We start from the raw sequence: 16,979 nt of genomic DNA on the forward strand, positions 1-16,979 counted from the left end.
AACCACAGATTGAAAATATTTTGGGAAAAGAATTCCAGAAAGTTCCAAAAAGCAAACCTTAAATTTGCAGTGCACCAGCAACTATTTACATAGAATGTATGTTAAATTTACAACTGTTTAAATAGCATTTACATTGTATTAGGTATTATAAGTAATCTGGAGATGATTTAAGGTATACGGGAGGACGTGCATAGCTTACGTGCAAATACTACGCCATTTTACATGAGGGACTTGAGCATCCGCAGATTTTGGTATCCCCAGGGGGTCCTGGAGCTAGTCCCCCGCAGAATAAGAGGGATGAGTGTACACTGAGCACCCAGACCACTACCTGGCCCCAAAACCAGCAACACATGACAGCTGTTATTACTGGGCTTACTTGCATGTCTATTTCCTGAGGAATCACCGGGCTCTGAATCCAGGAGCGCACATCGGCCAGCTCCTCCCTTTGTCCGTGAGAAAACTGCGGCCGCCGCTGCCTCGTGCTTTCCAGCTTTTCTAAGTCTTCTTTCAGTACAATTTCTTTAACCCTGAAAACAAACAAACGAAATCTTCACAGTCCTAAATAAGGCACAGGGTTCTTATCTTGTGATATAAGAACAGCACTTCTTTCTAGTTTGCAATATACTTTATAGTTCTTGTTAATATATGACGTACACATCAAAAATATAACAACTGACTCATTTCTTTGTCAGATTGGTAAAGCTAGGCCTCTTTCTCTTGATGGAAAATACCTGTATAGTGATTTTTTTTTTTTTTTTTTTTTTTTGCGGTACGCGGGCCTCTCACTGTTGTGGCCTCTCCCGTTGCGGAGCACAGGCTCCGGACACACAGGCTCAGCGGTCATGGCTCACGGACCTAGCCGCTCTGCGGCATGTGGGATCTTCCTAAGACCGGGGCAGGACCCGTGTCCCCTGCATTGGCAGGCGGACTCTCAACCACTGAGCCACCAGGGAAGCCCCTGTATAGTGTTTTAATGAGTCATATGGAAGAAACAGATTTCCTTTAGGTCTTCTCTTCTTTTAGAATGAGAGAAAAAAGTCCAGGCTCTAAAAAAAGTTCTCATATCTGTGGGCTGTCTTGGAAAGCACTGCCTCTCTTTGTTTTCTTGTCTCAGGACACATAACATATTTATACTGTCACTACCACTACAACCATTGTTTTAAGAAATCATTTGTCTTTTGACTTCAAATGAATGAATTTGAAAATACATTTCTCTAAGGATATGTATAAAAACATCAAAAATCACTTTGTATTAAAAACACACTTAAGAAACCATAAAACACTTATATAAAGGTGGGTCTTCTAACATGCTTTCTTACCTCTCAGGCACCTGATATGTCATCAGAATGCACTCAGGTGTCTGTTCTATCATTCTCCAGATGGACTCTTCAGCTAAGTTGGGAAATGTTTCTTTTTTCTTTACATCCTGAGATTGCTGCCCAGTTTGAAAGATTTCAGAAGAATAATCACTAGTAGCAAAGTTTATACTGCTGCCACTGCTTCCTATCAAACATCAACAACAAAATATTTGAAAATACCTGTCAGGGGCTGATTTGCCAAACTGGCCCTCATTCTTCAAAGACTTTGGCAACTAGCTGGCAGGGTCCTTCACCACCCAGCGCAGCCATCATCCCAGGTCACCTCAGCCTTCCAGTTCCTTGATCTTCCCAAGATCGCCTTCTCAGTCTTCCTGAACTATCCTCTTCCCAAGGCCATTCCTTGTTTGTTCTCATCACCCACAACTGCTCCAGCTCCAGCTCCGTCTCCAAACTCACCAACCTCTCAGCTTCAATTTCTTGTTTGCTTGTTCAACTGTTCCAACTACAAATTTGGAACAGTGCCTTAGCCATTCTGCTTAGAGCCCAAAGCCCATCATTCATTCACTAGCACTCTGCAATACCTGAGACTTCTTTTTCCCTTTAATTTTCCACCACTATCAAAATGTAACTCTGATAAAGCCACTTATCAGTTCTATTCTTATCTAAACCCAAGTAGCCAAAGGCATAGAGAAAGTCACATATAACAGGGTGCATTGGTTCTACAGTAAATTCATCACCACCAAAGGATCATCACAAAGCCCATAATCCTGGTACAGTTCTGTGGTCAGCACACTAGTCTATCCCCAGCAGGATTATCTTCTACTCCTCTGTTTCCTCCCTCACTCTCAGCTATTTTATAAGAAAAAAAAAAAAGGAAGCCACTAGAAAGGAAATTCATCATCCTGATACCAAACATAAACGTACTCATATCTACATTCTCTCCTCACCATGTCCTCCTGTTACAATAGAGAAGCCATCCATCCATCCCAAGGCCCTTTGCTTTATGGCTGTTATAGAGCCTCATGGATCATTCCTTTCCTATCTTGCATGTGACCCTTCAAGGTCCTTCTCATTGACTTTCGAACAATTAAAACAAAACAAAACAAAGTACCTCTCCAATTTTTAAAAAAAGGGTATGGGTAAACATAAAAGACATTTTTCCTCATTAGAAAAACATCATTAAAAGGTAATTGTTGAAGGTAAAAACAGTAAAACTTCCATTGTGGGGTTTATAATACATGTTGCAGTAAAGTGTATGACAGAAATGGCACAAAAGAGGGGAAATGGAAGTACTCTGTTTTAAGGTTCTTAGACATAAAGTGATAGAATAAGTATAATTTGTGAAGGTAAACTGGGATAAGTAAAAGATGCATGTGTAAATCCTATAGCAATGACTAAAAAAAAAAAAAGGAAACAAGGAAAAAAAAAAAAGAATAGCTGGGAGGCCAATAATGGAGAGAAAACGGAATCATTAAAAATATACAATTTGGGTTTCCCTGGTGGTGCAGTGGTTGAGAGTCCGCCTGCCGATGCAGGGGACATGGGTTTGTGCCCCAGTCCAGGAAGATCCCACATGCTGTGGAGCGGCTGGGCCCGTGAGCCATGGCCGCTGAGCCTGCGCGTCCGGAGCCTGTGCTCCACAACGGGAGAGGCCACAACAGTGAGAAGACTGCGTACCACAAAAAAAAAAAAAAAAAAAAAAACCCAAAAGGAGGAGGGGAAGAGAAAAAAGGAAGAAAGAGCAAATGGCAAGATGGAAGATTTAATTTAAACCTGATCATATCAATAATCACATTAAATGTAAATGGTCTAAGTATTCCAATTAAAAGTCAGAGACTGTCACATAGATAAAGAAGCAATACCCAACCATAAACTGGTTACCAGAAGTCAACTTTAAATATAAAGACACAGATAAAAGTAAAAAGATGGAAAAAAATATGCCATGTAAACACTATCAAAATAAAGCTGGAGGAGCTACACTGATATCAGACAAAGTGGACATCAAGCAAGGTACATTTCATAATAGAGAAATCAATTCATCAAAAGCACATAATCTTAAACGTGTATGCAACTAATAAAAGAGTTTCAAAATACATGAGGCAAAAACTGATTGAACAGCAAGAAAGAAATAGACAAATTCACAATTATAGGTGGACATGTTAACAGCCCTTCCTGTCTTAATAACTGAGAGAACAAGTAGATAGAAAACCAGTTAGGATGTAGAAGGCTGAATCAACATTATCAGCCAACTTGACCAAATTTACATTTACAGAAGACACTATTCAACAACTGCAGAACACACATTCTTTCCAAGTGCATATGAAACATTTATCAAGACAGACCAAATTCTGAACTATTAAACAAGCCTCAGTAAATTTTAAAAAATACAAAGAATGTTGTCTGACTGCAATTAAGTTAGAAACCAATAAAATATCTGGAAAATGCCCAAATATTAGGAAATAAATACATGTCTAATAACCCATGGTCAAAGAAGAAAACATAAGGGAAATTATAAAATATTTTGGACTGAATGAAAATGAAAACACTCATACAAAAATTTGAGGGATGCAGCTAAAGCTGTGCTTAGAGGGAAATATAAAACCTTAAATGTTTATATTAGGAGGGTAAAAAAGGGTCTCAAATCAATGCTCTAAGTTTTCACCTTAAGAAATTAGAAAAAGAGTGAATAAAATCCAAAGTAAACACACGAAATAATAAAGATTAGAGCAGAAATCAATAAATACAAGACCAAAAAAATAGCAAATAAACCCAATGAGATCAAAAGTTGCTTCCTTGAAAAGTTAATAAAAGTGGTAAACATAGAGCCAGAATGATGAGGAAAAAGTAATAATATCAGCAAATAGAGAGGAGACATTAGTATAAATTCTAAAGACATTAAAAGGATAAGGACTATTATAAATAACTTTATGCCAATATATTCAACAACTTAGATGAAATGGACAATGGATTTGTATCATCTTGAATGATACAAATTACCAAAGATCATTCAAAAAAAATTGATAACCAGAGTCTATTAACCATGTCTATTAAAAAAAATCAAATTTGTTTTTAAAAACCCTTTCATAAAGAAAACTTCAGGCCCAGATAGCTTCACTGGTGAATTCTACCAACCATACTAAGGAAGATATAATATCAATTCAATACAAACTCTTCCAGGAAACAGAAGAGGAGGGAACAGTGCCCAACTCATTTCTTTTGTTAGGCCAGTATTACCCTGATACCAAAACCAGATAAAGACATCATAAGAAAAGAAGACAATGGACCAATATTTCTCATAATAGGTGCAAGAACCCTTAAAATATTAGGATATAGAATCTGGTAATATATAAAAAGGATAAAATAGCATGACCAAATACAAGGTTAATTTAATATTTGAAAATTAGTTAATGTAATTCACCATATTAACAGAACAAGGGAGAAAAACCATATGGTTAATCTCAGTAGAGGCAGAAGGACTTCCCTGGTGGCAGGGGTTAAGAATCCACCTGCCAAGGCAGGGGACACAGATTTGAGCCCTGATCTGCGAAGATCCCACATGTCACAGAGCAACTAAGCCCATGTGCCACAACTACTGAGCCTGAGCTCTAAAGCCTGTGAGCCACAACTACTGAGCCCGTGTGCCACAACTACTGAAGTCCTCATGCCTAGAGCCCATGCTCCACAACAAAAGAAGCCACCACAATGAGAAGCCCACACACTGCAACGAAGAGTAGCCCCTGCTCACCACAACTAAAGAAAGCCTATGTGCAGCAACAAAGACCCAACGCAGCCAAAAATAAATAAATAAATAAATTTATTTTTAAAAATAGATGCAGAAAAAGCATCTCTGTAAATCTGCAGCAGAAAGGAACTTCCTCAATCTTACTGAAGGCCATTTAAGGAAAACCTACATTTAGTGTCATACTTACTGAAACTGTCACACATTTCCCCCTAAGATGATGAACAAGGCAAGAATGTCTGTCTAACCACTTATATTCAATACAGTAAGTCCCCTACATACGAAAGAATTCCGTTCTGAAAGCACATTCCTAAGTCCAATTTGTTTGTAAGTCCAACAAAGTTAGCGACTAACACAATCGGCTATATAGTACTGTGCTGTAATAAGCTTATAATATTCACACAAATAATACATAAAAAACAAACACAAAAAATAAAGAAAACACTTTTAACCTTACAGTACAGTCCCTTGAAAAGTACAGTAGTCCAGTACAACAGCTGGCATCCAGGGGCTGGCATAGAGTGAACAGGGAAGAAGAGCTACTGACTGAAGGAGGGAGAGGAGGTGGGAGATGGTAGAGCTGAAGGGCCGTCAGCAGTAGGAGATGGAGTGTAAGCTACAATGTCACTCACGCCTGATGCTGATGGAACGCACGTTCCCACCTTTGAAAATTCGCAACTTGAAGGTTCATATGTAGGGGACTAACTGTACTATATTGGGGGGCCTAGCCAGTCCAAAAAGGAAAGACAAATAAATTAAGGTATACAGATCAGAAAAGAAAAAGTAAAATCATAGCAAGTTTTGAGAATACAAGTTCAAAACACAAAATTTGACTGGCTTTCTATATGCTAACAACAAGCAATTGGAAAGTGAAATTTAAGTGAAATTTTAAAATGCTATTTACAATAGCATCAAAATTATGAAATCCTTAGTGATAAATTTAGCAAAGTAAGTGTAACCTGTACACTGAAAACTACAAAACATTGCTGAGAAAAATTAAAGATCTACATAAATAGAGAAACAGATCACACTCGTGGATCAGAGGACTCAATACTGTTAGGATTGGTCAGTAGATTCAACATGATGTCAATCAAAATCCCAGCAGGCTTTTGTGTAGGAATTAGGAAACTGATTCTACAACTTATTTATTTTTAAATCTTTTTTTAAAAAATTGAGGTAGCATTGGTTTATGACATTTATAAGTTTCATGTGTATATTGTATTTCTACTTCTGTATACACTACAGTGTGCTCATCACCAAAAATGTAGTTTCCATTACCATACAGTTGACCCCCTTTACCCACTTAGCACCCCCCTTTCCCTCTGGTAACCATTATTCTGTTCTCTGTAACTACAGAGTATTTGTTTTTGTGTTTTTCTTCATTTTTTCGGTCTGTTTGTTTTTTATATTCTACACATGAGTGAAATCATACAGTATTTGTCTTTCCCCTCTGCTTTATTTCACCTAGCATAATGCCCTCGAGGTCCATCCATCTTGTTGCAAATGGCAAGATTTCCTCTTTTTTATGGATTAATAGTACTCCATTGTGTGTACTGTATATAGATGTATTTCAAAATTTAAAATATATATTTAATATATATCACTTCTTTATCCATTCATCCATTGATGGGCACTTAACATTGTTTCCATATCTTGACTACTGTAAATAATGCTGTGATGAACAGAGGGATGCATATATCTTTCTGAATTAGTGTTTTCATTTTCTTTGGCTAAATACCCAGAAGTGGAATAGCTGGATCATACTGCAGTTCTATTCATTTTTTGAGGAGTCTCCATATGTTTTCCATAGCAGCAACACCAATTTATGTTCCCATCCACAGTGTATGAAGGTTTTCTTTTCTTCACATCCTTACCAATACTTGTGATTTCTTGCCTTTTTGATAACAGCCATTCTAATGGGTATGAGGTGATAATCTCTTTGTGGTTTTGATCTGCAGTTCCTAATAGTTAATGATGTTAAACATCCTTTCATGTGCTTGTTGCCCAACTACATGTCTTCTTTGGAAAAATGTCTATTCAGTTCCTCTGCCCATTTTTTAATTGGGTTGTGTTTTTTTGTTGTTGAGTTGTATGAGTTCTTTATATATTTTGGATATTAACCCCTTATGATTTGCAAATATCTTCTCGCATTCAGTAGGTTGTCTTTTCATTTTGTTAATGGTTTTCTTTGCTGTGCAGAAGCTTTTGTTTTTACTGAGGAGATATATTAGCAGAAAGATATTGCTAAGACTGATGTCAAAGAGTGTACTGCCTATGTTTTCGCCTAGGAGTTGTATGGTTTCGGGTCTTACATTCAAGTTTTTAATTCATTTTGAGTTAATTTTTGTGCATGCTGTGAGACAGGAGTCTAGTTTCCTTTTTTTGTATGTGGCTGTCCAGTTTTCCCAACAGCATTTACTTAAGAGATTATCCTTTCTCCATTGTACGTTCTTTGCTCCTATGTCATAAATTAATTGTCCATATATGTGTGGGTTTATTTCTGGGCTCTCAATTCTGTTCCACTGAGCTATGTATCTGTTTTTCTGCCAGTACCATGCTGTTTTGATTACTATAGTTTTGTGATATAGCTTGAACTCAGGGAGTGTGATATCTCCAGCTTTCTTCTTTCTTCCCAGGATTACTTTGGCTATTTGAGGTCTTTTGTGGTTCCATATACATTTTATAATTTTTTGTTCTATTTCTGTGGAAAATGCCCTTGGGATTTTGATAGGGATTGTACTGAATCTGTAGATTGCTTTAGGTAATATGTACATTTTAACAATGTTAGCTCTTCTAATCCTTGAGCATGGAACATCTTTTCACTTATTTCCGTCTTCTTCAATTTCTTATATTTTTCAGTATACAGGTCTTTTACCTCTTTTTGTTAAATTCATTCCTAGATATTTTATTCTTTTTGTTGTGATTGTGGGATTTTCTTAATTTCTCTTTCTGCTAGTTCATTTTTAGTGTATAGAAACACAATAGGTTTATGTACATTGATTTTGTACCCTGCAAATTTACTATATTCATTTATTATTTCTAGTAGTTGTTTTTGTGTGTGGAGTCTTTAGGGTTTTCTATATATAAAATCATATCATCCACAGATTGTTAGTTTTCCTTCTTCTTTTCCAATTTGGATGCCTTCTGTTTCTTTTTCTTGCCTAATTGCTCTGCCTAGGACTTCAAATACTATGTTGAGTAAGAGTGGTGAGAGTTGGCATCCTTGTTTTCTTCCTGATCTTAGAAAGATAGCTTTCAGTTTTTCACCACTGAGTATGATGTTAACTGTGGGTCTGTCACACATGGTCTTTACTATGTTGAGGTATGTTCCTACTATACTCACTTTATAGAGAGTTTTTAAAAATTATAAATAGATATTGAATCTTGTCAAATGTTTTTTCCACATCTCTTGAGATGATCATCTGATTTTTATCCTTCTTTCTGTTAATCACAGTGTTTCACATTGACTGATCTGTGGATGCTGAACCATGCTTGCATCCCTGGAATAAGTTCCACTTGATCATGATGTATGATCCTTTAAATGTATTTGCTAACCTTTTTTGAGGATTTTTACATTTAGGTTCATCAGAGATATTGGCCTGTAATTTTCTTTTTGTGTGTGTTGTCCTTGTCTGATTTTGGCATTAGGCAATGATGGCCTTGTAAAATGAGTTGGCAAGTGTTTCCCCCTTTTCAGTTTTTTGAAAGAGTTTTGAAAAGTATAGGTATTAAACTTTCTTTGAATGTTTGGTAGAATTCACCTGTGAAGTTGTTTGGTCCTTGACTTCTGTTTTTTTGGGACGTCTTTGATTACTGTTTCATTCTCTTTACTAGTAATCAATCTATCAAGATTTTCCATTTCTTCATGATTCAGTCTTAGAAGGCTGTATGATTCTAAGAATTTGTCCATTTCTTCTTCTAGGTTGTCCAGGTAGTTGGCATGTAGCTGTTCACAATATACTCTTCTAATCCTCTGTATTTCTATGGTATCATATTTCTCCTCTTTCACTTCTGGTTTTCTTTATCAGAGCTTTATCCTTTGTTTCTTAGTGAGTCTAGCTAAAGGTCTGTCAATTTTGTGTCTATTTCATTTCTTCCAACTCTGATCTTTATGTTCTTCCTTCTACTGACTTTGGGCTTCATTTGTTCTTCTTTTTCTAGTTCCTTTGGGTATAAAGTTAGACTGATATTTTTCTTGTTTCTTGAGGTAGGCCTGGATTGCTATAAACTTTCTTCTTAGTATTGTTTTTGCTGCATCCCATAGGCTTTGACATGTTCTATTGTCATTTGTCTTCAGGTATTTTTTGATTTCTCCTTTGATTTCTTCATTGACTCAATAGTTGTTCAGTAGCATGTTGTTCAGTCTCTACATATTTGTGAGTTTTCCAGCTTTCTTCTCATAGCTGATTTGTAGTTTCACACCACTGTGATTAGAAAAAAATGCATGATATGATTTCCATCTTCTTAAATGCACTGAGACTTGTTTTGTGTGCCAACAGATGATCTATTCCTGAGAAAGTTCTATGTGGACTTTAGAAGAATGTGTATTCTGCTGCATTTGAATTGACTATACAAATCCATGAATCCATCTGGTCTAATGTTTCATTTAAGGCCACTGTTTCCTTGTTCACAGGATATCTATCCATTGATGTAAGAGGAGTTTTAAAGTCCCCTACTATTATTGTGTTGCTGCAAATTTCTCTTTTTAGGTCTGTTAATAATTGCTTTGTATATTTTAATGCACCTATGCTAGGTGCATAAATATTAATAACTGTTATATCTTCCTGATGACTTGTCCCCTTCATCATTATATAAGGTCCATCTTGTCTCTTGTTACCTTTTTTGGCTTGAAGTGTATTTTGTCTGATACATGTATGGCTATACCACTTTCTTTTGGCTGTCATCTGCTTGGAGTATCATCTTCCATCCCTTCTTTTGTGTCTATGTTTGTCTGTTGAGCTGAGATGGGTCTCCTGGAGGCAGTGTACAGTTGGGTCTTGTTTTGTAATCCATCCAGCCACTCTGTGTCTTTTGATTGATGAATTCAATTCATTTACACTTATGGTGATTATTTTATTGGCAAATGAGGACTTAGTACTGCCTTTTAATCTTTTGTTTTCTGGTTGCTCTATTTCCCCATTGTTTCTTTTCCTTGTGTTTCTGCCTGCCATTTTGGTTTGGTGGTTTTGTATGATGTTTTTCTCAGTTTCCTTTTTTTTTTTTTTAATGTTTCGTGTCTCTGCTCTAGATTTATGTTTTGTGGTTACCATGAGGTTTGCATAAAATATCTCATAGATAAAATAGTCCTTTTTATGTTGAGAGCACCTTATCTTCACTTACCTATACAGGTCTGTCCTTTTCATCTTCCCCTTTTATGTTCTAGTTGTCATAAATTATCCCTTTTTAAGTTGTGAGTTTGTTACCAAATTGAAGTAGCTATACTTATTTTTACTGCTTTCCTTCTTTTTAACTTTTATGCTGTAATAATGTGTTTAAAAACCTATGCTGAGTGAGTTGTGATTTTTCTGATTCTATTTTACCTAACTCAAGGTTTTGTGTACTTTTGCCTTTTCATTTCAGGCAGAAGAGCTCCTTTGAACATTTCTTGTAAGGCAGTCTAGTGGTGATGAACTTCCTCAGCTTTTGTTTGTCTGGGAAAGCCTTTATTTCTCTTTCATATCTGAAGGGTACCTTTGCTGCATAGAGTATTCTTGGCTGACAGTTTTTATATTTCAGTATTTTGAGAATGTCATTCCACTCCCTCTTGGCATAGAGTGTTTCTGTTGAGAAAACTGCTGATAGCCTAATGGGGGTTCCTTTGTAGGTTATCATCCTTTTTCCCCTGGCTGCCTTTAAAATTCTTTCTTTGCCATTGACTTTTGACAGTTTTAATAAGATGTGTCTTGGAGAAGAAGGTCTTTTTGTGTTGAGGTAATTAGGTGTTCTCTTAGCTTCATGGACTTGTATATCCAGTTCCTTCCCCATGCTCAGGAAGTTCCCATTTATTATTTCTTTATATTCTCTATTTATCCTTAATTTTTGCCATTTTAATTGCAATTTGCCTTCGTGTGGTCCTCTTTGGGATTCTCTGTTTTTCTTGGACTTGGATATGTTTCCTTTCCCAGGTTAGGGATATATTCAGCTATTATATCTTCAAATACGTTCTCTGCCCCGTTCTCTCTCTTTTCTCTTTCTGGAACCTCAAAAATGTGAATGTTAGTATGCCTGGTGTTGTGCCAGATGTCTCAAACTGTCCTCACATCTTTTTATTCTTTTTCCTGTTCATCTTCAGTGATTTCCACTACTCTGTCTTCCACCTTACTGGTCCATTCCTCTGTACCATTTTGTCTACTGTTGATTCCTTCTAGTGTATTTTTCATTTCAATGATTATTCTTCACCTCTGTTTGGTTGTTCTTTATATTTTCTAACTGCTAAAAACTTCTAATTTCTCTCTCTGTTCATCCATTCTTCTTCTGAGTTCTCTGATCATCTTTACAATCATTACCTTGAACTCTTTCTTGGGTAGATGGACTATCTCCACTTCACTTAGCTCTTCTGGGGTTTAAATCTTATTCCTTTGCTTGGAACATGTTCCTCTGTTGCCTCATTTCGCCTAACATGCTGTTTTTATTTCGGTGTATCTGGTAGGTTGGTTGCTGGTGTGTAGGCTAGGTCCACAGGCTACGGGGCTGTGGTTGTCCTGGGGTTGGTGTTCGTCCACTGTTGGGTGAGGCTGGTTCCAAGGCTAGAACAGGCTCATTGGTGGCTGGGATAGGGGATTCTGGGTCTGATACGTGCCCGCTGGTAGGTGGAGCTAGGTCCCAGGGTCTCTGTGTGCCGGTCCCTGGATGTCCCAGGTCTAGTGCCTGCCCAGTGGTGTGTAGGGCCTGGTCCTTGGCCCTCTGGTGGGCAGGGCTGTGTCCAGGGGAAGGTGTGGACTCAGGGGGTCTTAAGGCTGACTGTCTGCTGTTGGGTGGGGCTGTGTCCCTGCCCAGTTAGTTGCTTGGCCTGAGGTGTCCCAGTCCTGGTGCCTTAGGGCTGGGGGGCATGGTGGGGCTGGGTCCTGTGGCTAATAAGCTACAAAAAGGATTCCAAAATGGCACTTGCCAGCAACAGAGTCCATGTGGCAGAATGAGCTCCGAGAAATGGCTGCCACCAATGCCTATGTCCCCAGGGGTGAGCTCCAATCAATTGCTTCCTGCCTCTTGGGGAGACTCTCCAAGATCAGCATGTGGGTCTGAGCCAGGCTCTTTTCAGATTACTGCTTCTGCCCTGGGTCTTGGAGTGGGTGAGATTCTGTGTGAGCCTTTTAAGAGTGGAGTATCTATTTTCCACAGCCCTCTGGCTCTCCCAAAAGTAAGCACTGCTGGGCTTCAAAGCCAAAAGTTCTGGGGGCTCATCTTCCTGGAGTAGAATGCCCAGGCTGGGGTGCCCAATGTGGGACTCAGACTTTTTGCTCCTTGGGAAGAACCTTGCAATTGTAATTATTCTTCCATATGTGGGTCACCCACCCAGCATATGGGTCTTGCCTATACTGTGACTCCCCACCACCTACCCATCTCGTGGTTCCTTCTTTAAATCTTTAGTTGTAGAAGATCTTTTGCAATAGGTTCTGGACTTTTTCATCCACAGGTGTTCCGTAAATAGTGGCAATTCTGCTGTGCCTGTGAGAGGAGGTGAGCTCACACCATATATAAAAAGTAACTAAAAACGGATCACAGACTTAGCTCTATAGAAGCTTAATCTCTAAAATTTCCAAGAGAAAACAGGAGACCATCTTAGTGACTTCTAGTTAGGCAAGGACTTCTTTAAAAAGGACATAAAAGGCACAACTTACAAAAGAAAAAACTGATAAACTGAACTTCATCAAAATTTTAAAACATTTGGTCTTCAAAACGAACATAAAAATAAAAGATAAAAAAAAAGGGCAAGACACACAACAGGGAAGAAATTTTTGCAAAACAAGTATTTGATAACAGACTTGTATCCAGAATGTATACAGAACTCTTACCACTCAATAAGAAAACTAACAAACCACCCCCCACAAAACAAGCAACAGATGTGAACACATATGAATGGCAAATAAGTACACAAGAAGACAGCCATCACCATTAATCAACAGTCAAAAAAACCACAATGAGGTATCACTGTGTATACACTGGAATGGCTAAAATTTAAATGATGGACAATACCCAGTGTTGGCCAGGATGCGTTGCAATTGGAGCTCTCATATGTGGCTGATAGGAATGCAAATGGTACAGCCACTTTGGAAAACAGTTGGCAGTTTCTTATAAAGTTAACCATATACTAACCATGTGACCTAGCAATTTCACTCTGAGGTATTTACCCAAGAAAAATGAAAACATATGTCCACAAAAAGCCTCATACACTAATGTTCACAGCAGCATTATTCATAATAGCCCCAAACTGGGAACAACCGAATAACCATCAACGATGAATCGCTATCCATACAATGTAATTTCACTTGGCAATAAAAAGGAACAAATTACTGATATACACAATAAGGATGAATCTCAACGGCACTATGTGACACAAAAGACTGCAAACTGCATGAGCCGAGCTATATGAAGTTCCAGAAAGAGCAGCATTAAAGTGACAGAAAGCACATCAGCACTTGCCAGGAGGTGGAAGATCAGGGCGGCAGACAGACTGAAAACGGTCAGTCTGGAAACGTTCTATATGGTGACGGTGGTGGCGGTTACACTAATGTAGACAATCTGTGAGAATTCTTGATTTGTACCCCTAAATTTGATGAATTTATTGTATGTAAACATACCCCAATAAAGCTTACAAAAAGAAAAAAAATACTTTACTTTCACGCCAGGACCAAAACCAGACAGCCTGTTACCTAGTCACCTCCTGACCACAGAGTGTGAAGGATGTGTCATTTTGATCCACTACCTGCTGCTGCAGAACCAGTTCCCGGCAGAGAAGCCTCATGCAGTGACACTGTAGACAGTTCACTGGTAGTAAAATGATCGTTCTTATTCTCACTGTTGGGACTGACAGGCTGCTAGAAAGTAAGGACACAAGAAAAGATTTGAACATCTCAAGCATCCTGTTACAAAGTAACTGGCAGATCTTCAACTTCACATGTTAAACAGAAAAAAAAGGTATATACATAACCGAGAAGTAAAACATTTTCAGCCTGCCCCCAGGAATGTGGCCAAAGTTCCTTTATTTATAATATTAAAGATACTACTGCTTTTTGAGCACCCATTACATTCCAGGAACAATACAGGTATGTGCTTTATTATTATTTTTTGTCACTCAGAACACATATATTGAACAGTTTATATATTCTAAGAATTGTTCAAAACACTAGTAATGTAATAGTGAACAAAACCATGTGCCAGCTGTCCTAAGCTTCTACTGCATGGGGAGAAGGGCTATATATATATATTACTTAATTTAGTCCTCAGAAAAAGCCATGAAGTCTTAATCTTTCCATTTTTCAAATAAGAAAACAAAGGCATAGAAAGGTTAAATAACATGTGTAAGCTATAACCCACCTAACCTGTGGCAGAGCCGGGATTGGAAGCCAGGTCTGATTCTGTAGCCCAGGCTTTGCATTAGATTTCTAGCAAGTGTATTAATATCAGGCTTTCAAAATTGAGCATACTTTCTTGATTTGGATCATCAGATTCTGAACATTTGTTTAAAATCATTATTATACTTTGAAGGGAAGACTGAAGAAAAACTTTGCGTAAATATCCATGCTTGTCTTGGATCCTATACTTAAGTATAGGAAAGTCTTATCCCCAAATGTAACCTGACAAATAAATCTGAGAATGCCTTTTTAAGTAAAGAGATGAAAAGTGACCAAAATTTTTTCGTTTAAAAAAATGACATGTGTAAGTATAAAACTATATAAACTGACTACTTTACTGATAATTAATGACAAAAATGAGCTCCTACCCCCTCCACACAGACCTGGTGTCCTACAGCTGTGTCTGAAAAAGTAAAATTGCTAAATTCATGTCTTATCAGTATGGCTTGTTCCTGTCTAACTAGCCCATAACCCCAGTTGTAAGTAAGAAAACACATTTTACAGGCAATGCACACTTAAGTTTAATACCTGGATATCAAATTTTAAAGCAGAGGGGAAATCCAGTTCACAAAGAAAATCTGAAAGATAGCACTTTGGGGAAAACCTCGCAAAGTATGTAAGAACTCAGGACACAGCAGATTCTTTCACTGCAGCTTTTAAAATGGAGTCTGAAGGATATACTGCAGGTTTCTGCAGAACGAAGTCTCAACCTCGGCTGTAATACAGTTACCCATCTAGGCCATTAGCCTTGAGACTCAGTGCAAAAACCTTAATTTTAATAAGAGGACGCACATTTATTTTCTCTCTTGTGTGTTGAGAGTTAGTGTCCCTTACATACTCAGCTTCTGGGGATGCACAGGATCTGGGCCTGTCCTCCTGCAGCAGGTCGAGCTGGAGCAGGGAGCTGCTCTTTGAGTTAATGAGGGGGTGCCCTTCATTCTGGGTCCCCCAGTTTCCCTCGCCGCTCCTTTGGCTGATGGCTGAAGATGGTGGGCCTGGATTTGGAGCCACTGCTGATACCGAGGCGGGTATTTCAGAAGAGCCTGCTGCTCCCAAGAATGGATATGGGGAGAATGGTGGTAACAAGAGAGGACAGATAGGGGGGTCATGCGGGAAGATGTTCATACAAGTATCTAAGCAAGCAGAGGGCAGAGCTGGGAAAGACTGCAAGCCATTGGGGAAAGGCGGCTCTGCAGGCAGACTCTGCAGCGCAGTTTCTGAGGCTGCACATTCTCTCCCCAGAGAGGTCACGGTTGGGGAGGGGAGGGCTTGGACGAGGCAAGGTGCCTGGCTGGGAACCACCAGTGCAGCCGGGAGCGATGGGCCAGAGGCACGAGGAGCGGAGGTGCAGGAAGGGCACCAGGGCTGTCCATCCGGGGCCTCTCCTACGAGGTGGGGACAGAAGTCATCCTTAGTGCCCTTGCTGTCCGACCACATGAGCAGCTTCTTACGCTTGTGCTTCCCCTTCCTGCAACCAGCGGATCGGGTAGGCTTGGAAGCAGAATCTCCTGAAGGGTAAAGAGGAAGGCGTGTTACAGAAAACTAACCCAGAGCGGAAGAGAAGGATAATGTTGATAGATAATTCTAAGTAGATTTTACAAGGAATAAACATTGGCTGATAGTAACTATGTCCACTACAGGGATGACAGAAAATTGCTCTAAAAAGATGAACAAGATCCTGGGTAAAAGCTGTTGTTATAAAATAAACTTATTTCAGTATCTCTCAATCAGTTTCTTACAAGCAAAACTCCTATACTCCACTCCGTATCTCCCAGTACTCACGTATGTTGATAAAGGGAATATATTTTTAAAAATTTAACTACCTTGAACATCTGAATATTTAGCTTTGCTTCTGCTTTCTTGCTGAAGATAGGAGCTGTAGGGTGATGACAGAATCTTGTCCCGGAATTGATCCACATAACTCTGTTCTTCCTTCTGTGTGCGGGTTGACAGCACAGCCTTTGTGAGCCCTATGTGTTTAAACGTTTCTGAGGCCGGTGGAGCTGGGTGTGTGCTGAGGGTCCAGGGCTCACAGGGCAGGGTGCCAAGCTCTGCTGGATTCAATTCTGATGAAGTGGAGGAAGACAGATTTAATTTTAACTCCTACCAGTTATTTTGCATTTATTTATTTTCACTAATTTAGTTATCTTTCAATAAATGTTTACAATCATTACGACAGCTGGAACATAAAACCTTCATCAATCTAGCAGATAAATTTTTAATTTTTCTGCCTTCCTTTATACTCTTTGTACACTTGTATATACGTTTTAGAGTTGTAATACTTAATGTGAATACTTATTTAAATCTTGCTTTCATTGTAAATATTCTTCTATCTCCCTGAATTCTCCA

General features: G+C 38.6%; 1 protein-coding gene across 1 annotated transcript in view; it reads right to left on the reverse strand.

The window, feature by feature from the left end:
- PER3 (period circadian regulator 3) overlaps nt 1-16,979 on the reverse strand; it is a 61,025-nt gene that overhangs the window by 962 nt on the left and 43,084 nt on the right. The window contains 5 exon segments of the mRNA XM_059052557.2: nt 377-527; nt 1,320-1,503; nt 13,982-14,093; nt 15,465-16,138; nt 16,454-16,696. Of these exon segments, the coding sequence (XP_058908540.1) occupies nt 377-527; nt 1,320-1,503; nt 13,982-14,093; nt 15,465-16,138; nt 16,454-16,696 (1,364 nt within the window).

Source organism: Kogia breviceps, chromosome 1 (genome assembly GCF_026419965.1).
Source record: "Kogia breviceps isolate mKogBre1 chromosome 1, mKogBre1 haplotype 1, whole genome shotgun sequence".
Taxonomy (NCBI): Eukaryota; Metazoa; Chordata; class Mammalia; order Artiodactyla; family Physeteridae; genus Kogia; species Kogia breviceps.